Raw genomic sequence first — 27,318 nt, 5'->3', positions numbered from 1 at the left:
GCACACAGCCAAAGCTACACCGGAGTCAGGTCAGGTATGGGAGCATGTGCCAGAACAGCACGTCGTGGCTAACAAACTGGAGTGGCTCCAGAACTCCTTAACTGGAGTGGCTAAGGAACAACAAGATAAGTGTCCTTGAGTCAGGGCCATGACCCAAAAGCAATCGAAAATCTGTGGCAGGACTTGAAGATTGCTGTCCATCAACGCTCCTCATGCAACTTGACTGAGCTTGATCAGTTTTGTACAGAATAATGGGCAAATATTGCTCAATCATGGTGTTTAAAGTTGGTGGAGACCTATCACAACAGACACACAGCTGTAATTGCTGTCAAAGGTGCTTCCACCAAGTATTAACTCAGGGGGGTGGACACTTATCCAACCAAGGTATTCTAATTTTGTATTTTTGAATTAATTTTTTTGAAATTAGTAGAATTTGTTTTTCACTTGGCAGTTGTGGGTTACGATATGTAAATGAAGGTGGAAAAAACTTCTATTTAATGCAATTTAATTTGAGGCTATAAGGCAACAAAATGTGAAAATTTTGAAAGGGGGAGTGGACTTTTTATAGGCACTGTACATGTGATTTTTTTTACAACCATATTTTTTTACATCATGATCTGAGCCTGGTGTTGGCGCAGTAGTTCGGGCAGCGGCTTGGGATCCAAGAGGTCCTGAGTTCAAGCCCCGTTGAGCCAATGAATTAATACACCAGGGGGTTGACTCAGCCTGTCATCCTTCCGAGGTCGGCGAAATGAGTACCAGTAATACTGGGCCGGTGTATACCCTGGTTAAAAAATAGGTGTACCATATCCCTGTATCGTAAGAGGCGACCAGGGTTGCGTCACGAAGGGCATCCGGCATAAAAAACATGTGCCAAATCACGATGCGGATCATACGGATGATCCGCTGTGGCGACCCGTAACGGGAGCAGCCAAAAGAAGAAGAAGATTTTTCATCATGATCTGAAGCTCATAGTTGGACCTGTCCATAAATCACATGCAGGACAATGGCACTCGTAGGTATCTGTGTACTGCAATGTGAATTGCAGTGACATTAGTAAACAAGGGGCAAGTGCATATATAGGAGATGAATCTGGGTTCCCTGCATCACGATAGTGAAGGCTTCCAATGGGAATACCAGAACGGCACTCGGTAGAGCGCACACCTCCACCAGGCTGAACAATTTACATTTTGTATCCCACTGATAGGCCAGATATGCATCCGGAGCTGAACCAAAATCGAATCGGCTTGTTCTTGTCACCGATCCAACTCATCCATCAAGTTTTGTCATAACTGCTCCACAACTTTTGGATGTATCGTGTTATATTTCGTTTTTGGCCCTGTCTCTCAATGGTGTAGAATCACTTTAAAAATTCTCGTATCCAGATGTTCAGCTATGTGGAATCAATTGGTCCTTGTCACACACCCAACGTGTCCACCACGTATCGTCCGAATCCGTCCATAACTTTTTGAGATATCCTGCTTAGACGGACAGACAGCCGGGGTTTGAAAACATAACCTCCGTCCACCTTCGGTGGCGGAGGTTACAAAGAGGCCAGCTGAATTGCGAATGAAAAGTGATTAACAATAATTCCAGCAACTCCTAAACCCACACTCGATTGACAACATTCCAGCATTTCAGACTCGAGTGAGAAAATTCTCCATGATAGTGCGAGTGGTAAGTCGGATTGATAATCGCAACGTTCTCTTCAAGTCAAAAAGTAGTCAATGAATGAAGTGCAACGTCAGTTGGATATAGAATTAACAAGTGTCTGATGGTTTGTGGGTGATTCTCCTTCGTGAGGGCCATTGAGACCGCTCAAGGAGGACGGAGTCGAGAGACAGTCGAGGAAAGGGTGCCAGCGAAGTGTAGGAGTGAAAATGGGAATTTTATTGAAAGGGAAACACAAAAGCAAGAGAAATTTTATACACAACAAAATATGGACAACAGGAAGAAAGGTTCTTCCTTCCCTTCTGGCCGGACGTTTGGCTGTTGCTGTCAGGCAAAGGAAAGGGTGTGAATGAGATAAACAACAAAATTCAGCGTTTTTAAGGCTTGGCTCATAGTGCAAGTTAAATCGGAGGACCAGTCTGTTAATAAATCCACATGGACATTGCTAGTTTAATTGACTAAAAGACTTCAATTTGAAAGATCTCAACAAAAGTTCCTTTTTGTTGAGGTCTTTCTAACTCGATAAGTTAGAGGCTTAAACCATTGATGATGCAAGCAGGTCAATAAGGTAGCAGTTTAAACCATTGAAAATGTAAGCAGCTATGAAGTTGGGGGGGGGGGGGTTGTTAAACCATTGAAAATTCAAGCACCGAATAAGTTAGACGTTTAAACAATTGAAAATGTAAGCAGCTCAATAAGTTATAGGTTGAAACCATTGAAATGTAAGCAGCTCAATGAGGTGCTTGTAGATGAAATCCATACGGATGGTTCGTCTTGGTCTCCATACGCAGCGCTGTCCAAGCAGGTTAGTGTTGCTGATCTACTTTACACTTTGCAAATGCTATTGAGCTTTTCCATCTCATTGTGGACGAGTTCACATCTCCGTGCTGAAACTTTAATTGCATTAAGTTGACACCTCCACGTCCAAACCTGCATATTCCCCTTTGGGTTGGATGACCGACACGTTCATATAACGGATCGTGGAAACCAAGTTTACGCATTTGATGGAAAATTACGTAGGCAATGAAAAAAGTCCGTGGAAGGGTAAATTGAAAGGCAGTCGGAAAAAAGAAATATCGTTTCCCCGAATATTGATTCGTTGAAAGAGGAATGGTATCCAGAAGGATCAAATTTTTTTGGAAATACAAATGGTCTTTACCTCATTCATAATATTGTTTTCATCTGTTCCAAATGCTCAGGTAGTTTGAGGGTATGTGTATAGAACTGGATGTAGATTTCGACCACAGCAGGAGTCTAAATTAGAAACTGGTGGTGCTTCAGCTGCCAAGCTGAAGCAACAAAAAGGGGAAAATAATAATAAGTGGGATAGTTAAAGGGATGCGGGGGGAGGAGGGGAAACAAAACAAAAACAGCAGCCGTGGGAAAACAAACGAGATGTAAAATAAGGGAGGGGAAGGGCAGCATGGCGCACCGGATCACCCCACCCTGGACTGTGTGCTTGCAGCGTCATGTGTGTTTCCCGTGCAGTCCACAACTACGCAGACGACTGCCAGTGGGCTCAACCCACACATAGTTCAGCGCGAAACACCAGGAAAGCTGGATTTGAGTTTAACACGAGGAGATAAGTCGGTGCCTGTTCAAATTAACCCGCTGGAGGCAAATTATCAAGGACATCATACTGCACCAGAAGAATCAAAGACGTCCGAAAGGTAAAAATAAATTAATAACTCCAGATGTACATCCACTAAAGAACAAATCGTAGGAATGGTATGTCCACCGGTGAGGTATTTGTACCATGAAGATGTCGTTGGAAGTCCGTTGGACGTTCTGACACCTTGAGGACAAGCCCATCTACTAATTGTCGTGCAACTTTCAAAAGCCTCCATATGTCCTCCCAGCTATCCGTTGGACGAAAGTGAAAGGTTGTTTGTCATCTTGATCACCTTTGCAAGTGTCTGGGGATGTAGCCTCAGCAAACTTTCGGCCTGGGGTGAGTGGAAAGGACATATGAATGATCTTCTCTCATTGCAAACAACCTACGACTCTCCCTCTGCCTTTCCACCTGGCCATATTTCACCATCTCCTGCCAGTCAGTCGATATACCTGCTCGGCTTAAGCTGTGGTATGGGTAACTGTTCATGCACGGTGGACGCATGCAGCGATGGTGGTTCTGAGGCTCTGGCTTCATACAATGCAAGACCCGGCAGTAGTGGTGGCAGTGCAAATGGCCTAGGACCCAACGTCCCGAGTGGACCATCATTCTTTGTTGCGCTCTTCGACTATGAAGCACGCACAGTAGAGGACCTCACATTCCACAAAGGTGATGTGCTGCGAGTGGATGACCCTATGGTCCTCGACAGTTGGTGGTATGCGGGCCTCGTGACGCCGGAAGAAGGTGAGACCCTTTTGCCAGGGGACGACCCCGATAGCTGTTTGCATGGCTGGATCCCCGCAAACTTTGTGGCAAGACTACAAAGCATCGAAGCCGAGCCGTGAGTCTTTTGCTCTCACATTCTTAAGTACAACCAAGCAGAACCTCCCTTGTTATGAATTCTGAAAACATAATTGTTTAAAATGACCATGTCTCAAAATATTGACTTCAACTTCATGTCAGTTAACAGTCAAAGAAACTTTTTCATACTTTTCAACATCATGCATAAGAGTCGCATTTCGGATTATTACTTATCGGTCGTTGCATAATAGTGGAGGAAGTGCTGAAACCCACTGTGTGAAGTGCTCCACGTATTTTTGAGTCGAGCCAAAATACATTTCGTAACATTGGGTTGTCGTAAACAACAGCAGCTGACAATATAAAATATTTAAAAATATATATTATGGGGGTCGAGGCTCATACAGGAAGAACTGGACGACAACTGGGAAAACACAATGCAGTGTTCACATATGAAAGAGCTAACATCTGATGTAAGCTGCCCAGCTCGGGTTCGGGTCAGCTGATTAGCATGAGTTGGCCTGTTGGTTCGTGTTCCTGTCTGAACCTCATGATGCAGGGATCCGAGGTTCAAATCCCATATGCAATATGTGCTTGTCCATCGTCTACTTGTGTTCTATAATGCATGTAAGAATACACTGACGTTTTCTAATGTCTCTGTTCTGCATGTGATATATATATATATATATATATATATATATATATATATATATATATATATATATATATATATATATATATATATATATAAAATCCCCCTGCGCACAAGCCTCAAAGGGGAACCCAAGCACTCAGACCACCTCGACGCTAATCTATCCCTCGATACTCTACTACGATACCGATACCCTACGATTGAACTCAAACGGTGAATAATTTTCGATTTTCCACAAATATGCCAAGTCGATACGTCCTTGGTGATTGTATAGTAATACGAACCGCGATGGTTTCATGTCACACCAATTGCTGAAAGACTCTAGGTTTGTCCAAAATATCTGAATGTGGATCAGGCTGACACAATGCTCGCTTTTGGGCTCAGAACATTTTATAGAGCACTGTTATGAGACAACAGAGATGATTAGATGTTGGGGTTATCTGCCACGATTGAGAGAGGATGCCATCCCTAGAAATTAGCGGAAGAAACACCCGTCCTTTGAAACTGTAGCACCATCTCTACCCAGCTATCAGCGTATGTACAGGGGTGATTTGAGCGGTGAATCAAACATCTGTTCCATTTCCCAGCAGTTACCACAAGAGCATCTGGAAATAATTATCTATTATCAAGACAAATTTCTACAAATCAAATGAAGCCCCATCTATTTATAGTTGAGAGAAAGTATGTATGTATGTATGTATCGTCATCTACTCCTCCGAGAGGATTTGATCTCAGATGCCAAAACTTTCAGGGTGCCCTCCTCCACAATCCTCCATCAACCATCAGTCCCACAATACCCACCACCATCCTACACCCTCTTCCACTCCCCCCCCCCAATCACACATCAACCATCCACCATCCACCCCCACAATAATCACAACTACCCCACACCCACTCTCCCCCATAGCAACATCTCCCCTCCACTAGGGTAGGACATCGACACAGTATGACACAGCACCACAATGCGGCCCAGCACCACAGCATAAATATGGCACAACACAGCACAGCACCACAGCACAAACACAGCACCACGTCACAAATACGACATGACAGCACCACAGCACGACCACAGACACAAATGGCGTCCGTGGAAAGTATGAAATGGGAAGATCACATAACGTACAAGACACCTGGACAGCCTGCGACGGTGGGGCAAAGCATTTGTCGCCCATTTTGTCTGTGGTGTCTGAGTGTGCCTGGGCGGTGTCGGCTGGCGTGTGATGACGGGTATTTCTGCTCGAGTGATATCACTGATTTATCAATTAATACAAAATCCCTTCCTTATAAACCGTCCATTGAACGGAAAAACAAAACCTACCAATCTGGAGAGAACATGCGACCAGCGTTTTCATCTTCACGAACACTTCCGCCATCTTGGTCTGAATCACTCGCATAAGGTTTGAAAAAATTTGGCTCCATAATCCCCCCAGAAGTGCTTCCATCACTAATTTTGTCTCCAATAGTTTCTTCAAAATCTTAATGATCAGTTGCAACACACTGAGAACCTTCCAATTTGCTAATGACGGAAGAATCGGTATCAGAAACCGAGCGTGACATACACCGTTGGTCTATGCAGAGCTGTCATTTGGATCAAGGTGTGACGTCATTGATAAAATCGATAATAGACCCTCATGGGCTTTTTTTGACACTTTGTGATTGGCAAAAATAATTCCAAAATTTTTTTCCAAAAAAAAAAAAATTCCAAAAAAAAAAAAAATTCGTAGATTCATATGGGAAGAGAAAGGAGGTTGATGGTAGAGAGTTTTATTGTTGGCAATGATTCTGGAGGAAATTTCAGCTCTGATAAATACGAAAAGGTTGGGTTGGACGATTAGTATGTTGAGCAAAATTTATTCCAAAATGAGTTTAATTCAGAATGACTTCGCTTCGTTCGTATGCACGATGAGGCTGCGGGGTAGCATCATTGGCTGAGGGCGTGGCTGTTCCTCTGATGCAATGCCCCTCTGCTGGTTAGGGCAGGAATATGGAATTTGTTCAGGGTGCCAGTGATAGCTTAGCGACTCTTCATGAAGGACACAACGGGATCTTTAACTTCTACCAACGAATGCCGGCAGATGGGATGCCAGTTTAATGTCCATCCGAGGGACGACACACACACACTGATGAACTGCCCTGCCTGTGAAACACCAGGATGACAGTTTATAGCTGGGTCGGGGATTCAAACCCAGGCTAGACATCTTAGGGGCGAGTACGTGTCCTCTCGGCTTCAAAGTCATGATATGATGAATCGGTTTCAAATTTGAGATGACGCTTCTACTTGAAGAGCTCAGGTGCCCCACCAACTGATCCTGATATCATGAATCGCCGGTGATGGTTCCAGAGAGCATGATCAGTTGCAGGATTCATGACGGTTCATGATAGTATCCATGAATCCAGACTCGATCAACCCATGCACCTCGTATGTCGTCATATGTTTCCTGATCCCATCGTTAGTGAGTGTGACTATGCTGGTGATGTGTAAATTAGGGTGGCATTTTAAAATTTGGCCGAGATACAAACGCAAGATGGCCTGCTCTTTGTGAAATGTCCCGTGGAAGGTCTTCCAGTGTCTGGACAACATGGGGACAACAAGATATTTAACATCTTTGCAGGACATTCAACCCTTTCATCCATGTTGTTTTGCCCCAAATGTTTTTTGGGTTCACTTGGTCAACAACATGCTATCAGGTGCAGTCATTGGCTTTGATAAATGAAATGATAATATTTTCAGCAATGTTTTTCACCCATTGTTCAATTGTGCATGGTGAAACGAAATGATACACTTCCACCTTCCATGCACGTGTCCGCTACACACTCCTTGTTTTTGGGTGGAGGTTCAGGTACTGCCCAATGGAGATTTCCTCCTTCTCCCACTCCTTTCTCACGAACGAAATTTCACAGTTGGCATGTTTAATGACACACCATGATAACTAGCTCATTGTTTCCAAGTTCATGAACCACACCCATTTCTTGGTTCACCACCAAGGTGATTAAGCACACTTCACTTGCAATTACTTGGACTACCTGAAAGCATTCCTACTAATTCAATGGGTGTTTCTTTTATTGACTGAAGGGTTTGTCAAGATCCATGATGTCATTGATACCAGCTTGGAACAATTCCAGGCATCAGCTTCTCCAATAATAGTTAATGGTGCTGGCAGGATGGCCAAGACCTACAGGTAAGCACATTCGCCTCTGAGGTGTTTAGCTTAGGTTCAATTCCCGACCCAACTACAAACCAGCATCCTGGTGTCTCGTAGACAGGGTGAGGCTTCAATGTGTGCGCCATCTCTCAGATGGATGGATGTTAGAAGGCAAGTTATCGCCGGCACCATGAACAAATTTAAAAAATCCTGCCATAACCGACAAGGGGCGTTGCCTCAGCAGCATAGCCTCACCCTCAGCCAGTGATGTTATAAGCAACCAAGTGCTGTATATGTAAGAAGAAGAGTTGCAGTTGATGCATGGAATGGTCTACTTGGAAAGGTAGTGGCAGCAGGAACAGTAGATGGTTTAAACTGAATGTAGACAGGTGCTGAATTTAGATGGTATTGCAGATTGAGGGCTATTTTGATATTGGCAAGATTGTGCACACCTATTGGGCCTAGTATGCAATGTAAAAGAGGGAGAGGAAATAGAGACAAGCCTTTAAAGAAAGAAGAGCAATCAATGGGAACTTCATTTACATAAAGGCACAGAAAATATGGCAACTAGAGGCTAGTACTACTGTAGATCAGGGAGCATAAATCCAGAGTGCAGGAAGGTTACGTGTGTGTGTGTGTGTGTGTGTGTGTGTGTGTGTGTGTGTGTGTGTGTGTGTGTGTGTGTGTGTGTGTGTGTGTGTGTGTGTGTGTGTGTGTGTGTGTAATAGCCTTCCCTTTTGGATGATATTTTGTGGAATCCTTCGTGGCCACGAGGACAGCCTCACAAATTTGACAACTGGCTTAAACCACACTCAAAATAATCCACCATTATGTTGTGTTGTAACAACCTTGCATGTAGACCTCAGGACGTTGGATGGGATTTCTTTAGGCATCAAACCCAGACTCCAAAACTCAAAGGCAAGTCTGCCACACCTGAGTTATATTGTAAGTTACAGGTTCATATCAGGTATTGCGTTGGCCTTTGCGTCTCAGAGGTTGTGGATAAAAATCCAGCTGACGGTAACGGTGTTAACATCAACATTATAAGATTGTGGAAACTGAGCTCATCTCAAGAGAGAGACCACGTCGCTGATCAGAATGTCAGTAAAAACCCAGCTGACTTACTAATGACCATCAGTTCTGTTCTTGCGTATGGCAGCTTGGGATGGCCGTCGACCACTAAACTATTACCGATGAAAATGGGGTGCCACCCAAAAATCACCCCCTTAGCCGATTATAAAATACTTGTTTAAAGACTGTCTAAATACGACCTTCCAGTCTGGTAACTTCATGCAGCATGCGTGGAACGACAGAAGAGCAAGTCACTCAGTGGCTTATTCGTTAGAGCATCCCCTATGAGTCTGGGAGGTCGTCAGTTCGAACCTGACCCCGGCTGATTCATACCAAAGACTTTTAAAATGGTGCATGCTGCTTCCTTGCTTGACACTCAGCATTTATAGTGGATAGAGCATGGACAAACAACCATAGGTTGGCAACACTAGCACAAGCTTTGATGTTTTGCCTCCTCCTATGTTGAAGTTCCTTGAACTCATATTAATGAAAAAGTCATAAAGTTAGCCACATAGATAGCGACTCGTCTTCATTATCAAGAGTAACTTGAAGCACCACTGCTTCTCGGAAGCAATGCTCACTGAGCTTATATTCAAGTCCAGCAAATAACTCATTGCCATCCTACACCCTCTTCCAGCACAAGAGAGGTGCGACGAGGAAGGACAGAAGTGTCAGGAGGGCCAGGTCAAAGAAAGCCGGCGCATCCTTGGCGGAGGGCCAAAGGGATTGCACTAGATGTTAACATTGGATTCTCGCCCAAAGTGAGACAGCCCGGCGGACTTCTCATAAAATTCACCAAACAAAGGCGAAACAGTGAAGCAGCGAAGGAGCAAATTGTTTGCATACTTTGGTCTAAGATTTGAAAGATCTGGGTGAACCATATTACGAGCTATGGGATTATGATGTTGATGTTTAGCATATGGAGGGGGAATGAAACAAGCCGATGAAACGAGCTTTCAAAAAGAGGAGTCGTAAGAAAACTTTAAGGCTTAGATGGGTTATTGTTTTAAGTCAATAAAAGTTAACAAGGAGGTTGTTAAGGTAAAGCAGTCGTCGAGTTTGTAAATGCTCAATGACCCCTAAACTGTGGTCGTGGTGGGAAAAGGGGGGCGGGGGGGACAAGGAGTTTACCCCTCAACCATGAAGGACCATTTCCAGGTGTTGAGTGAGTTTCTTGATGAAATTTGAATGGAAGAAGTTGGAATGAAATGAAATTGAAATGTTTTTGGTTCAGAAACTTTTTTTTGGTTGAAAAAGGAAACTTTTGGCTCAACAACTTTTGACCCTTCTTCTAACTGTGAATCCTCATTGTTATCCTCACTGTTCAGCTATCTCCAATGTAGTAAACATTAAGTGATGGATTATGATTAAGGAGCCCCCACACAACAAGGAGATGCATAATGTGCTTTGTTGAACGAATTAATGTTCGCTATTCGCTCATGTTGAGATGACAGAAATGGTATCCACAAGGAACATAGGATACCAGCCGTTTCATTAATAAAGTGAGTGTTTATGGTCTTACCATCACAAGGCCAAGCTGACAAAACAATTCGGTTCCACATCCGTGATGAAGGCCGTGGGACCTGCTTTTGGCCTTCTATTTATTACATACGTGGTTGGGAGTGTTGGAAAAGTAGCGAGAAGAGGGAAAGTTTTGGAGGTGCATGTTTCGAGCACACCAGGAGGTGAAAAGACTCTCCCATATTTGCGGACTTAATAATCATACAGAGATGCCTCTTGTTGCAAATCGAACAACCAAAACTAGTTAAGACGGTTTTATTCTATTAATCCCATTGGCTGACCCGTGATCGGTTGAGCAACGTTCATTCATGAACCTCCATAACCCAGATACTTTTCAGTCCCTTTCATGCATTTATACACAATACGCAAAGATGGAGGAGGATCGAAAAGGTGGTGAAATTAAATACTTGAATAGCACCAGTTTCCAAGAGAAGGAAAGAAGGAAAAGAAAGGTACTTCATACGGTTCAATGGAAACACTTGGGTGGAAGCTATTAGGCCTATCAGAGCCGGAATAATGGCTGCCAACCTGTGGCTGTTTATCCATGCTCTATCCTTTGTAAATTCTGAGTATCAAGCAAGGAAGCAGCACGTCCCATTTTGAAAGGCTTTGGTATGACTCTCCCAGGGTTCAAACCTCCGAGCTCCCAGGCTCAGAGCGGACGCTCCAACCATTACGACACCGAGTGTGGTTGACAGCAATTTGGAGTGTGGTGTTGTCTCTGCACTTGATGAGCAAATAAATATGGCTACCTCAGCAGATAGTTTGGAAACAGATGTGACGGCATCAGTGCTGTCACTTTAACACAACCCTGGTGGAGATGGTGTTGGGCTTGTGCCGAGGTCCTGCCTGAATGGTGCAAACAGGAATTTGTAGCTTCCTGACAGGATGCTTGGATAGACAGCCTCTGGGATGGCAAGGGGGTGGTCGCAGTGTGGGTGGCAATGTCTACAAAATGGGATAACCGTGAGGAAGTGATTTCAGCAGTGCAGAGTCAGACATACACAGAGGTGAGAGGGGAATATGAGGGACATAGCAGAGTGAGAACGCAAAGATATCACGTGATGCATTCTAATGTTTGAACGAATATATTGCTTTACATGATATATATTTACATGTTACACAGCGATTGCTTACACATGATATATATTTAAAATATTTTGGGGCTTTTGAATCTAATGGAAGCTTGGTTGGTATGGGGTGTTTAAAGGGGGTGGTTGGGGGGGGGGCAAATTATGCAAATAACTGATTGACAAACTTATAAAGTGATCAAAAGTAATGAAGAATCAAAGAACAGCTTAGTTTGGAAAATCCGCAATCATGAGAACTGAGAGCATTGCAGGATTGGCTAAAATATTCTGGTGAGTGGACACCTTGAAAGACTCTAGGGTCGAGCATGAACGGGTGGAGCTATAAAAGGTGTTCCAAAGTCGGGAAAGAGGATCAGGGATTTGAGATGGATGGACAGCACAGGCATGAGGAAAGGGGGAGTGAGGTCGGGGTGGTCGAAGGAAATTAAGTGGTGATTATGATGTGATCACATATCAGCTGGAAAGGTGGTGGTGCTGCAGAAGGATGGAGAAGAGAGAAAGAGGGACAGGTAAGGCAGGTAGGGTTCGGGTTTCATAATAGGCGTTTATCTATTTGACGTCGCGTCTCACTGCCCACATCTCAAGCATCATATATTCTTTCAATAGTGCACTTCCATTTGACCTGCAAACTACTTCCCATGCTATTTTGATCTGTTACTCCATTGCACTGCCAGAAATATTTGAAAGTGTTTGTTTTTTTTTTTAATCTCAGTTTTACATTTTTGGACCATAATAGTTCTAAAACTGGCAACACGAAGAGTCCAAATTAGAAATCATTGCTTTTGCCTGACTTGGCAATTGCGAGTGCTTTGGGAATGAGGCATTAGGAAGGTGAGGCTGGGCAACAGGCATTTTCGATTGAGTGCCATTGTACTCGCGATGCTTCCTCCCTGTTGGTCTTGAGCAGGCTTTTACGACGGGAAATGGCTCGAAGCCCGTGAACCAGCCCATCACTGCTCCCATGCAGTGTGCCTGGCATATTGTGTAACAACACAGCTCAACATATGCTGTTGGCTTATCACAAGCAGCTAATTACTGTTTGTAATGAACTTATTCGTAGTGCAATAGCGTAAGTCCCCTCTTTGGAATGGAACTTTTGCTGTACAGAAAAAAATAAATATTAAAATCAAACACAACTACTTCCTTTTGCTGTGGCTTTTCTTCCTCTCTTCCTCATTTCCTCTCTTCCTCATTTCCTCTCTTCCTCTTCCGCAGCAATAGTTTGTTTATCTTGCTTCACAAATTTTACATTTTTTTTCCCACTCACCTGTGGAATACCTTCTTGCTTCCCATTCTATATTTCACTGCAGGTCCTTACTGTTGTTGAAGCAGGATTTATTATTACCCTGACGTGTTCCTGTTATCATGACCACCTTCACCACATAAGGTGGAATGAGCTTATGTTTACACTCCTGCTTGTCTGTTTGTCTGTGAGCAGGATATCTCAAAAAGTTCTGCACAGATTCGGACAAAACTTGGTGGACAGGTTCGGTGTGTGACAAGGACAAATTCATTAAATTTTGGTGAAGATCCCAATCCGGATCCGACGACTCAAATTTTTTTAAGTGATTCTTCACCAGTGAGAGAGAGGGCCAAAAACTATATATAGCACTATATTTAAAAAACTTACTGGGCCAGATATGTTCTCATGGATCAGGCATTGCGTGGCGGAGGTATGCGCTCTACCGAGTGCCCTTGTAGTTAACCTCCGCCATCGAAGATGGACAGAGGTTACTGTTTTCACCCCTGTCTGTTTGTTTGTTTGTTTGTGAACAGTATTATGGAAAAACTCCTGGATGGATTTCGACGAAACTTGGTGGGGGGGATTACGTATGGTCCAAGGATCATGCCATTAGATTTTGGACTTGGTCCAAAGTCCAATATGGCCGCTATGGCAGCAATTTTGAAAAAATATTTGAATTTTTGCTTTTGCATTTCTACATGTTTTAAGTGATTTCCAACCAAAAAAAAAATTGTTAGAGAAAAAAATAACCAAATTTTGCAACTTCTTTTCAAAAAATTTCGATTTTATTTGAGAAATATTTGAATTTTTTTTTGCATTTCTACATGTTTTAAGTGATTTCCAACCCAAAAAAAATTGTTAGAGAGAAAAAAAAATTTGCAACTTTTTTTCAAAAAAATTTCGATTTTATTTGAAAAATATTTGAATTTTTTTTGCATTTCTACATGTTTTAAGTGATTTCCAACCAAAAAAAAAATTGTTAGAGAAAAAAAAAATTTGCAACTTTTTTTCAAAAAAATTTCGATTTTATTTGAAAAATATTTGAATTTTTTTTGCATTTCTACATGTTTTAAGTGATTTCCAACCCCCCCCCCCCCCCAAAAAAAAATTTGTTAGAGAAAAAAAAAAAAAATTTTGCAACTTTTTTTCAAAAAAATTTCTATTTTATTTTTGCCATTTCTACATGCGCGTCGATCTAGTTTAGTTTATTCAATCGTGGTTCAGTAGAGTCTGATCCGTTTTGACCTACAATGAATAGGATATCAGGTTCACTTAAGTGACCCAACAGTATTGGCAGCGGAGGTTTTGCACTCTACCGAGTGCTCCCCCTCTAGTTTTTAGCTGTTTTCGTCATGTTTAGCGTACTACGGAAAAAGAAGTCTGAATAAAAAGCAGATGCGGATGGGCTTTGCATTTTCAGATGCTTCCTCGTTATTATTGTTCTGTTTACGCTGCAACATTGATGATGGCAGAGGTTGCGACTTGTCGAATAAAAATAAACAAATGCAATCAAATGAAGACAAATTGTGACTACAGCAGTGAAATGGCTTCCACATAGCTATTGTGTCAACAAAATACAATAATAAGCAAAACCAAATTGAGGTAAAATACAAACATATCAATAATTCCGTGTGTATGTGGCAGAGGCACAAGACAAACGGGTAGGACAATGATGGCCGAGAAACCTACCAGGAGGAGTTTTTTGGCCAGCTCAACTCCGCAAAGCCGCATCGATGACTCAGGAGAGAGTAACACGGACCTGTGGCCCACACATTTACACAAGAATGATGTACTGAATCTCAGCAGGTGTTTGTTTGAGATGGTCTAGCATCAAGCGCTACCTTTCTGTTTTGTCTGCCACTGCTGCCTATTGACTAGCTCAACTACAATGAGATGAGGAGCGGCAAATTGATGGTAAAATAGCACTGCCGAGCTATCATGGCAGAGTCACTGATGTTATCAAACCCACGGGACTTTCTACTACACGCACTAGGTGCTCACCACTCTGCAAGAATGCGGAAATGATGCACAAATTAACGTAGCGACGTATATATGAGAACTGCTTATCTATGGAGTCTATTACTGAAACTGCAGCATACACTTTATTCCCAAAAATATTGGTGCAGTCCAGTACATTCAAAGTTGAAATATTTCTTTCTTGACCTGTATGTGCGTATTTTCCCACACCACAAAGAAGTACGTGCTTTATAAAGGTGTGCAGCAGGTATAGTGGGGCAACTTAGCTAAATATAGCATAACAATTGTGCATTATGTGAGGAAAGCACCAAATTTGGCACACTAGTAGCCTATCATATTATGAACAGATTTGGATATTGGGCCATCTCAAAATTTTTTATGGCAGTGGAAAATGGCTGCCACAGCCATCAGCGGCTGAATTTGAGATGGCCCAATATCCAAATCTGTTCATAATATGATAGGCTACTAGTGTACCAAATTTGGTGCTTTCCTCACAAAATGCACAATTGTTATGCTAAATTGCCCCACTAGTACTAACATAGAAGTCACAAGATAAAGAGATTAATGATCTTCATTATTGCATAGCATAAGTTTATGTCTTTCCCATCAAATTTAGGCTTTCCCAAGAGGATTGTCAGTATGTCCTCAAGAAATGGAAGACCAGCTTCACCAAAATCGAATCGGCTTGTTCTTGTCACCTACCCAACTCATCCACCAAGTTTTGTCTGAATCCATCCATAACTGTTTGAGGTATCGTGGTTTGTATCGTTTTTGGCCCTATCACTCAATGGTGAAGAATCACTTGAATCATTAAAAAAAATCTGGATCTTCAGCAAAATCCAATCAACTGGTCTTTTTGGCACACACAACCTGTCCACAAAATTTTGTCCGAATGTCCATAATGTTTTGAGATATCCTGCTCACAAATAGACAAACAGGAGTGAAAACAACCTCGGTCCACCTTCAGTGCCAGAGGTAAAGATTAACACATTGTTGAAAACAATGCAGGCAAAAATTATTCACAGGTCAGGCTGGAAGAACCTTAAAACAATCAAATTCATCATTACGCCTGACACTAACCGAATTGGGTGTGGAGTGTTCGTGGTAAAGTCTGAGCTGTGATTGTTGCTTAAGATAGACAATACTTTATCAATCCATTGGGACCACACCCTCTGCAGAGCATTGGTGCTGCCTCAGCAGTCTCCTTGGCTATTGGGTACAATACTGGTTGGGTCACCACTCCGACACAGGATACCAGCAAGCTGGTACTCATTTTGCCAACCTCAGAAGGATGACAGGCAGAGTCAACCCCACCTGGTATTAATTCAACGGCCAAGTGGGATTTGAACTCAGGATCCTGGGATGCCAAGCCTACCACCCTAACCATTAAGCCAACAGCAGGCACAAATACCTTATAAGAAATTGAAACATGGTTTTCAATTAATTACCCAGCATATTTCATACTGTCCTCATACGTTTGGCAGCAAAGTGTACAAGTGTGCACATCTCCAAAATAACAGACACTACCCTATCAAAAATAGATTTACAGTATGTTGCTTCACAATTGCTAACTGAAGAATCAATTTAGCTGAGGATGATCAGGAAGGGATGAGCAACACTCAAAGGCCTAGATTTGGAATTTGGATTTCCACTCTTCTCCCCACTGCTTTCAGCAGGTGGATGCGCTTCCACTTCGTGTCATCCCCTATCCTGACCCATGATCTTTAGTGCATAAATTAACGGTTCCTGAACCCAACCTTCTTACCTGCTGGTTTCACTATTCCCCCCTTCGATCTCTCTGTATCTTCCTTTCCTGTTGGATCATTTCCTTGCTGGTTGAAACCCAATTGTTGCCCTGCTACCCCAATGTCGATTCAACCTTACTATTATATAAGCCTCGCTCTTGTATAAAGAAAAGGCCACTGGAAAAGTGGAAACTACAGTATCCACAAATGAAGTAAGTGAATTGTGGAGCTAATTTACTGGCACCGGTGGAGGACGACGTGTCGGTTTATCATCAGGAATCCATTCCAGAGAGAGAGAGAGAGAGAGAGAGAGAGAGAGAGAGAGAGAGAGAGAGAGAGAGAGAGAGAGAGAGAGAGAGAGAGAGAGCCAGCCCCAGACTGGACAACTATAAGTGATGAGCACACTTCCAGGAAGCATTCCTTCCCAGCAGCATCAGGAAACAAATCCACAAGATTCTCATGGAAGAAATGCATTGGACAGTGAAACTTTTGCGCAACAAATAAAGCTATATTCCTCATCTTTATAGTTGTCAAGGTGAGAAGATTCGTGAAGGAAGGATGTGATGGCAGTGCAGGTTGTACACTTTCTCAATTAATCAACTGCTGTATTCGCAAGCTTTTCCTGTCTGCTTACGCAATCGTTGTCTACTCGGCATACTCGGTTTCCCTTGTCCCGTATGTATATCCCTATACTTACGCCGACTATGTATCCATCCCATCCCAATTTCTCTGTCCTCTCTCATATGCCAACTCCCTCCACTCCATCGCTATGCCAAGGTCACCCCTCCTCCATGAACGTTGATATCTGTAAAATATAAGGAAGGCCGAGCCAACTCTGGCCACGTAAAGGACATTTGTCACAGCAATCCTGAAAGTCACCTTTCCTGTTTACTTTTTAGGCCTGCTGTCTTTTCAAACACCAAAACAAAGGGTGGATTGTGAATTGTGATGATGAACAAACACCTTTTGTTGTTGTTACCATTTTAGTGGTTCATCCGAGACACCGCTCCTCTTCGCTTGACTCTCCAGCGCGTCACATGCAAGACAAGTTCACGACGACAGTTTGCGTGCCAATGATTAGGACATCAAGAGACATCGGACAAATATCAGAGTTTTTGATGGGATTTCAAACTGGAATTCCGGTGTCAGCAGCTGTGTGCTAAGAGGGGAACAATAAACAAGCCAACGTAACTCGTGTTACGAAATTGTATTTTCCTCTACGAAGAGCTAAACAATAGAGGGTGTCGTGTCAACAGACTGACAGAGCGGTGAAGGGGAACAGGCGGACAGAAACCCACAAAGGAATTTCAGTTGGGGTGAGTGGACAGGCAGGGAGGAAAAGGGTTTGGAGGTCAGTGAGTGTAGAGAAGCCATGAGATGGCGATGTCTTATCATCACGAGCTTGTGTAGCGATCATTAGTTTAAAACAAATATGATGATCAGGTTGAGTAATGATTTTGAAATCTGGACAGGATGTTGATGTGAAGTTTAATCCTTGTGTGTGTGTGTGTGTGTGTTTTTGAGGTGGGGGGAGGTGGGGGGTGAAATACCATTTGACCTTTAGTTAGACTCTAAATAGATGAACAGTCTTGCAAAACAATGCAATTCAGGATGCCACTCCCTCCAGAATTACAGCTATTTAGATAATGTTCCCAAGTGTACTTGAACCTACAGGAGTGTTCTGGTACATTAGTGAAGAAAGTGGGGGGGGGGGGGGTAGAATTTTGGAGTGTAATAAAATTTATATGCAGAATGTTTGAAATATTGTACATTCAAATTTCTTCTGTGTGTCAGGACTTCCCAGGATTGGACTCTGAGATTCCAAGAGTGGATGGAACTTGTAATAATTGTTGCTCCATGATTTTGCATTAATTATTCAGGCTGTGGTTTGTGCAGTTATTTATTAAATTGGCCCGTCACCATTTCTCTCTCTCTCTCTCTGAATACAATTGATGCCCCTTATTTGTGAGGGAAGAATATCAGTGATAGCAACATGGATTACTAATTCACTTGGTTAGAGAACCGTCACCACCATGAACAAAACTCCACAGACACCATGGGAATCGTTGAAAGAGGAGGTGGGGGATATACATATGAGTCTATTTGTTCCTTTTACATTTCCAAACCCCTAAGGCAATTTCTACAAAATTTGTTGCAACAAATGAATGAAACTCCACAATGTAGCAATTGGTCTTAGCCACGGTGTAGAATTTTGGACAAATACTGCTGAACTGAAGGTTTCTGAAAATGCAAACAAGGCGATTTGTGTTCTACAGTGTTCAAATATATAACTCGTTTGAAATAAAATAAAAGTTTTAACCCCCCCCCATTAAATCACGAGTTTACCACCGTTGATGCACCGTCTTTTACACCACCTTATTTAACATGTTACATTAATTCTTCATGCCTGTTGTTTGTGTCCTGTATGGTGTTCCTGAAAACAGTAAGTTTCCTGTTTCGAATGATTTTCTGTTTTCTGCCAGACTGACAGACAGACTGTCGCAATTATTGCTTTACCACGAATGCACATGCACACTCAGGACAAGATTCCGTACAATTTGCCAAATTGAGAGCCAAACTACTGCTAAGCTGCAAGTTACAATTCATGTTCTACAATGTTAAAGATATGAACTTTAATTGAAATTATGTCGCTCCTCGATCACACACTGACATCCGTCAGACAGACAAAGTGAACCAATTGCTTTACCATGCTTTGTGCTCAGTGTGCAGCGTAATAAATCCATCAAAGCCAGTGACTTAATTTCATTGGGGAGGTGGGGGGAGGAATGTTGATGAGAAAAGTGTGGCTGGCTCAGGGACATCACCAGGTTGTTAAGAAAAAAACAAGTTTTTGTGTGTTGTTCTTTTTTTGTATTGTTTACTTATTTATTTATTTATCCTGGGAAAGCAATGGCAAACCACCCAGCATAACCCTCGCCAAGAAACTGCTTTGGCAGCACCGATGCTCTGTAACAGAGTATGGTACATCAGAATCAGAATTTTTGGGGGGTCGTGGTTACTGGGTGAAGGTGTTTTTGGGTGAAGAACGTACAACACTGATCACACACTATTCCTTGAGGAGACCCTCTCACAAACACCACAATCAGCACAGATGTACACAACCACCCATCCATACTCAAGCTACCTACAAGTACTGCCAATATCCCTATACCCCTCTATATCCATTGCTTCTCGGTTCCTATGCGACTCCAATTTAAACCTATCACCCGTTTCTGCTGCCACTACCTTTCCAGGGACACCATTCCATGGATTAACTACTCTCTGAGCGAAAGACCCTTGCCTTACTATCATCTTAACTCTCCTCTTCTTTGACCTCAGGCTGTAGCCCATGATGCTCTCACTGTTTATTCTGCAGGATAACTCTTTTGCACTTATTTTGTCTGTACCCTTCATTATCTTAAGCATCTCTTTATAAATATCCCCTCATAATTGCCTCCTTTCGAGTGTATAATGTCTTGTCTCCTTCAGCTGCTCCTCGTAGCCGAGGCTAGATATGCCTAGAACCAATCTGGTAGCTCTGTGCTGAACCCTTTCTATGACAGTTATGTCCTTCCTAAGTTGTGGTGACCAAAACTGCTTCCAATATTCTAAATGAGACCTCACTAAATTCCTATAGAACATTAACACGATCTTTTTTATTTATAAATCATCCCCCTATGAATACAACTTAAAACCCTGTTTGCTTTACTTATAGCTGCTTGGCACTGTGCTGCTGCTTACAGATCCTTCTCCTGTGTAACACACTTCAAGATTGCCCTCAGCATCATTTAGTCTCTATTTTAATTATCCTTACCCATCCCTAGCACCTTAAATTTCTTTATGTTGAACTGAATATACGAATCTTTCTCTCAATCTATAAAAGTATCGAGAATTTCCTGAATCTTATCACCCCTTCTCTGCTATGTATGTTACTTCCAAGATTAGTGGCATCTACAAATTTGGAACTCTTGATTTCACTGTCCAAATCATTGACATAAATTATGAACAATAATTGATTGGTCTCATCCTGATCCCTGAGGTACCCCATTACCACATACATCCAGAAAAACATCCTCCCACTCACAACCACTCTTTTCTTCTCATCACTAAGCCAATTTCCAATCCAGTTAGCTACTCTACCAGCCACTCTTCAAGTGTAAACAAGACCTCCCTTTGGTAAACCCATGCTGACCACCTTTAATTAGTTTGTATTTATTTAAATGGTTCCTCATTTGATCCCTTATTAATATCTCCAACACATTCCCCACAACTGAAGTCAAACGAACAGGTCTATAGTTTCCCAATTCTTCTCTGGATCTTTTCTTAAATAAGGAGTAAGTGATCACGAGTAAGTTCAATTAAAGCATGAACACTAAAGTACGAGTATAAATAACCTGATCTTGATCAGGTGAGCCAACTTGTCCAATATATGTGCAAAATGATGCTCGCATGTCGACAGATCTGATGAAGTTTCATTATAGGGAAAGAACACACAGCTACAACCATGACGGCAAGGTCGCAGGGAAAAGTGCGTTGCATATACAGTTTCCCATCCCCATGGAAGACATGCAGTCGCAGTCCCCCGACATCATAATCCTTGGTTACTTCCTGGCATCAAAAATTGTAAAGGCAAGCAACAAGGACAAAAGAACCACCTGCTTGAAAGCAAGTTGTGCTCAGAATTGGCTATCACTGGTAGCTAAAGCACAGATGGCAGATTGAAGAGATTGATACATTGAGAGGGAGATTGAGATGCTGAAAGCAGCTAAAGTCAGAAGAAGCCCATACCGGTTTTTCTGAACTTAAAGGTGGGAGCTGAGTGAACTCTGTGTGAGCTGTGACCTGTAAGTGGTCTTAGCCACTGATCGCTATTATACTGACCTGATAGCGGGTTGGACCATTCACATGCACACAACCGTGATGCCGTCGCACACTAGTGGTGGCCATTTTCAAACTTACAAAAGGAACATACACATACATACGATGCATATGGAGAAAACACTGTTTTGGGCTAGTTTTGTGTAGGATTTTGTTCTGACAACGTGGTTAATTAAGTTGCGGTGCCCATTTGTACGTAGAGTGCATGGATTATTGAGGTCACATTGTATTTCTCGCCAATCTTTCATCAACCGTTGCATTTCTTCTTTTGGTATTTCCAAAAAATCATAACGATTTGTTGATTTGGGATGCAAGTTCAAGCTTTTTTTTTTCTCGTTGCATTATATATTCAAAGACGAGCTTTTCTTTAACATACAGGCGTTGGTTCTCTTCCAGAGATTCCCTCAGTTAATATTATCTCTCAAACACTCCCATCTGTAGCTTCAAACTGGTAAATCGACGTAATTTTGTCGTGTCGGTCGATGTTGTTGCTTCAACTGAAAGTAAATTATTATTATTATTTTTTATCAAATGAGAAGTCTGAAATTATAATAAAAGGGAGAGCTGTTTCAATTGAGAAGTTTCATAAATTTCACAGTAATTTCAATGAAGAAGAAAAAAGAGAATCAGCTTACTGTCCCAATGTACAGTTGATTTCTCTCAAACATTATACAAGTATCCAATTATAATTTCCTGTTGTTAAATAATGAAATAGAAACAATTTTTTGTTGTGTAATTAAAAATAAAGTATGTCTTGTACTCACTATAATTAGCATGATGGCTTATGAGAAAGAGAAAAACGTTAAGAAATTTTTATAAAATATGATTTGGGTTATAAATGATGACAATGGCTATAAATGGTGACAATGTCTCCTCCAATATCAACAATGAATGAAAATTATCACAAGAAATAAGCCTGAAATATTTGTACAAGATAGAGTCGGCCACATCAGATCAAAGAACGACCAACGCACGCCACTGGCATGGCAAAGTTTCATCATTTCGATTTTTAAACAACCTTATATTGCACTCTATTTTTGAAACGAATACAACAAAATTAAGGACTGACAGATGGAATGTCTTTCGCATCCATGGGATTGTCTGTTTGTGCAGTTTATCGATGCACAAGCTGGCATATTACTGATGAACGAATGCGAACACAACATTATAACACGAACAGGAAAGCCCCTCAAAATTCCGGGTGAACATGATGTATTTTCACAGTATTCGGCCTCGAAATCTCTGGTAGAGTTTCCGTTATACACAGTCACACACAAACATTACCTCAACAGATGCCATTTTCAAAAAAAAGCTGCAACACCAGTCACAGTAAAAATCGGTTAAATTGCTCATCCCTTTCTTTGGATTACATACATGAAGGAAAACCCTTCTGTATTTTAAAATATTTCCTTTGAACACTTTGGCGAAAACCCAAATTACGCCACAAAAAACCTTTCATTTATTACACAAATGGCTCATCCCTTTATTTTGGGCGGTGTATATACAATGGACTGCTGCAATGCGGATTACACACATGAAGCAAAAGCATGCCTAATGCTTCCGGCGGGCGACCATTCTGTATTTTCACATGAATCAGCCCTCAAAACTCGGGCTAAAACCAAAATTACGTACAAGAACCTTCATTTATTACACAAGTTGCTCATCCATTTATTTGGGCAGTGTATAGGCCACAGACCACTGCTGCGATTACTCCCGAAAATCATTTTTTAAAACAACCCGGGTTACATACTTGAAGCAAAAAACATGCCTGCTGCTTATGTGCATATACAATACATTGTAGTTATATAGCTCAGATAATTCCACTTGCACGACCATGGAATGGCACCAGGGGCCTGAGGCCTATGCTCCTTCACAAAATGGTGGACGTATGTTTGTCTTTGTCAGGTTGCAATTGTAGGTACACTCAGGCCAGCTGTCCATCCAATCGGACAAAGGTTGTCCATCCACACATACATACATTCATTGTCCAAAAATGAACTGGCTTTTATACACCGTAGATGCTCATTTGATTTGCATTGCAGGTTTTACATGAGCTTCAAAATGGCGTCTGGTGCACTGGTGTGACCTCATCCCATGCACACGACCTGCTACCCAGTCAATATAATAGAGATCAGTGGTCTTAGCACTTCCTTGTGAGGTATTAGGTAATTCCTGAGGTATTAATTCAGCCAAAGCCTCTACATAAATATTCTGTGAGCAACTGCAGGCTTTTCACTACTGTTTGCCTGGTGGTTGAACAATGATGAGCAACCACTATTTTGAAATATCGCGCTGGATCCGCTAAACGCCGATTCTTCCTCCTCCTATCCTTCGGCTGAATATTTCTGCCTGTTTAGCCTCTTGTTCACATCTGCAACTCAAGTATTTGTGATTAAGAACTAGAAAGAAAGAACGAAACAGCAAAAGTACACCTCCTCTTTATATATCCACGCGTCTCTTGTGTTCTCTGTATAAAGATCTGTGCAGATTTTATGTTAAACCCATTTTTACAAGACGCATGTTCAGACTCCCGATCCATATCTGTTTGTTGACCACAGTCAGGAGGGTATGTGTGTGGTGTGGGATTCATGTGGCAAAAGGCAGTATGGCACATGGTTCCGGGTAAAGAAAAGAAACAGTGTGAAATTCTATAACACCAGAACAGTGAAAGACTTTTTCTTTGAAAAACATTTTCTTTTGCTGAACAGGAATTACAGCAAGTGCACAGACATAGTATCTGGCTTAGCGTCTCCTGAGGATGGCTTTTATTCCACAACATTGTGTTGCATAAGAAGCAGCAATGTTGTGTGTGTTCTCTGAAGTTTGGTGAACCTGCCACCAACTTAACAAAGGCAATTCCTGAGATATTAACATTTATAATATCTCTTACCCATAAGTTTTTTTTTTCCTACACCAAGTGTAAGATTGTGGAAGAGCTAGGATGCAGACCGAAACACAGTTCTCCACATGCCTGCAGTGTCATAAAGATGCTTTTTCGCAACATCCGTATGAGCTTTTTGATGATCTTTTTCAATAATGGCTTCTTTCTTATCACCTGTCAATATAGGCCAACTTTGTGAAGGGAACAGGATATTGTTGATTGATGAACACAGGCCCGCAACTCAGATATAGAACTTTGTCGATCTTTATAGAAGTTGTTGTACCAGAACCTGAAGAGAGCAGTTCATGCAATAAATCCCACAAATATCTCTGAGTTGAAGCAGTTCTGTGACGAGCAATGGACCAAAACTCCTCCAAGCCAAATGTGCGGACTGATCAAGAGTTACAGGAAATGTTTGGTTGAAGTTATTCTTGCTCAAGGGGGTGCCACCAGTTACTAAATGTAAAGGTTCACATACTTTTTCCAACAAATAAATTGAATGTTGGATCATTTTTATGAATAAATTAATTAAAAGTAGATTTTTTTTGCGTGCGATATTTGTTTAATCAGGTTCTCTTTATCTATTATTAGGACTGAGATGAAGATCTGATCACATTTTACATCAAATGTATGCAGAAGTACAGAAAATTCCAAAGGGTTCACAAACTTTTTCTCACCACTGTAGAATCTTTTCTTAGTTGCATAAGTATTCAACCTTATTGTCCAATTAACCCTAAATCACTACAGGAGCAAATTATTTGTTTGAAATGTTACAAGATAATTGTAATAGGTTTCATCTATATGTAATCAGTGGTTTAACTTAAGAATTTAGCTCCACCACTTATCTAAGGAGTTTTACGGTGCAACTCACTTGGTCAACCAACTAGGCAAACATAAAGACCAAGGAGCTTTCCAAAGAAATCGGACAAATCAGAAATCATATTGACAGGTGATAAGAAAGAAGCCATTATTGAAAAAGAGCATCTAAAAGCTCATACAGAGTTTGTGAAAAAAGCATCTTTATGACACTGCAGGCATGTGGAGAACTGTGTTTCGGTCTGCATTCTAGCTCTTCCACAATCTTACACTTGGTGTAGGAAAAAAAAACTTACGGTTAAGAGATATTATAAATGTTAATACCTCAGGACTTGCCTTTTTACTCATTTTGCCAACCATGGAAGGATAACAAGCTGAGTCAACCCCACCTGGTATTAATTCAACAGCCAAGCATGATTTGAACTCAGGATCCTAGGATTGCCAAATCTCAAGCCTGGCTATCCTAACCATTAAATGATTAAACCAACAGCAGGTATAACTAAATTTCCGTGACAGTCCTATGTGCCTGACAGTATGGGAGGGAGGAGTGGGGGTGCTTTCTTCCATCATTCTTTCGATGATCTCCACCAAATGATCTTGCTTACTTTTGTTGATGCACTTTGAGGGTGAGCTCGTGCAGTTCACTGTCTGAGTTATAGAAATCTATTGTTTGCATATTTGTTCATCCTTTGCCAGCGTATTTTAGGCTGTGCCTATCTTTAATGTTTCTAAGCTGTTTGTAGATTGTTCCAAATAGTTTGGGTGAAGAGCATCCCCCTCTGCAACTAGAAGGGCACTCGATAGAGCGCAAACCTCCACCAGGCTGGTTAGTTTATGTTTTGTATCACAGTGATTGGCCACATCTGGATTCGGACTTGAACTAAAATTTAATCCGCTTTTTCGTGTCACCTATCCAACTCATCCAGCAAGTATCGTCCGAATCCGTCCACAACTTTTTGAGATATCATGCTATACGTCACTTTAGCCCTATCTCTCAATGGTGAAGAATCACTCATAAAATTCTCGCATCCGGATCCAGATGCGGATCTTCAACAAAATCGACCCAATTCTCGCTTGTTACATACCCGGCCTGCCCACCAAGTTTCGTCGGAATGCGTCCACAACGTTTTGAGATATTTTGCTCACAAACAAGCAGACAGACAGACAGACAGATCGGGGTGAGAGCAACCTCCATCCACCTTCGGTGGCGGAGGTAATAATGTCATCTAAAGTTGTAAAACTGGTCCCTACATATTCAGCCTGCAGGATCACCTGACAACAAATGTGACCTCAAGTTAATTTGGAGAAAAGTAGCACCTGTTCTAGATTTTATTTACAAAGTATGTATGCTCAGAAGGAAACGTTTCTGGCTTATGCACCATTTCTGGAAACACTCACAAGTGAAACACTTGGACCATCTTCATTATGAGTGAAAACTCAAAAAGACAAGAGGTAAACAGTTTTGTCCCAAGAGGCTGACTTGTGAAAAAAAAAAAAAACTTGTTATAGACAGATGTGCATTCATTCAACCTCATTTATTAACAAATTATTGTTACTCTAATATTTTGTGACAACAAAGCAAATTGTGCAAATTGGACGAATTGAAGTTTGTGGGTATGCCCTCATTTGGAGTGAGATGTGGATTGGTCTGGTGTGATATCTCTCAGGAAATCAGCATTTTCCATGGTCAACGTTATGCAGGTTGCTTGTGGTGGAACAGGTGTTCAGCCAAACCGCAGGAAATACTCAAAAGTAACATGAAAAATTAGTATCGATCGTGATAGCCAAGTGAAGGATTCTTATTACCGCGGGAAATTTCTTTAGAATCAATTTATTAATGATGGAATGTTTGAAAAATTAATATAAAGTTCTGCCGTTGAACTTTGTTGAACTCGTGGTCTTGAGTGGAAAAATAATCACCTCTCATGATGACCAGTTATCTTGTTCACTGTTATTTGCTTCTCTGACCTTCTCCTTGAAAACTGAACCTCCATGTTGAGTTTCAAGATTTATACTGGTGCTCCAGGAAATGCAACTACTTATAATATAGACGATGTGACCTGAGATTTAGATGAAGATCTTGGTTGTGCTCAACTTAATAATATTGTTGTTATGGTCACGCGGTTCATCCAGTTGCATGGTTCGAATCCGGCAAGTCGGCTCAATGCGACCGCAACGGTCGACTGTTTCAAGGATGTTCCGCTCTTCCGTCTAATGCC

The 27,318-nt window shown here is 41.7% G+C and overlaps 1 protein-coding gene across 1 annotated transcript in view; it reads left to right on the top strand.

The window, feature by feature from the left end:
• The first annotated feature begins 3,056 nt into the window (after nucleotides 1-3,056).
• LOC147024875 (tyrosine-protein kinase Src42A-like) overlaps nucleotides 3,057-27,318 on the top strand; it is an 89,989-nt gene continuing 65,727 nt past the window's right edge. Inside the window, exon 1 of the mRNA XM_085885225.1 lies at nucleotides 3,057-4,124. Coding sequence (XP_085741351.1) covers nucleotides 3,640-4,124 — 485 coding nt within the window. The 5' untranslated portion in view covers nucleotides 3,057-3,639. The remainder of the gene's footprint in view (nucleotides 4,125-27,318) is intronic.

The sequence above is a fragment of the Eptatretus burgeri genome, chromosome 6 (genome assembly GCF_056783735.1).
Source record: "Eptatretus burgeri isolate ZD-2024b chromosome 6, Ebu_testis_v1, whole genome shotgun sequence".
Lineage (NCBI taxonomy): Eukaryota > Metazoa > Chordata > Myxini > Myxiniformes > Myxinidae > Eptatretus > Eptatretus burgeri.
This window is presented reverse-complemented; position numbering and strand designations above follow the sequence as displayed.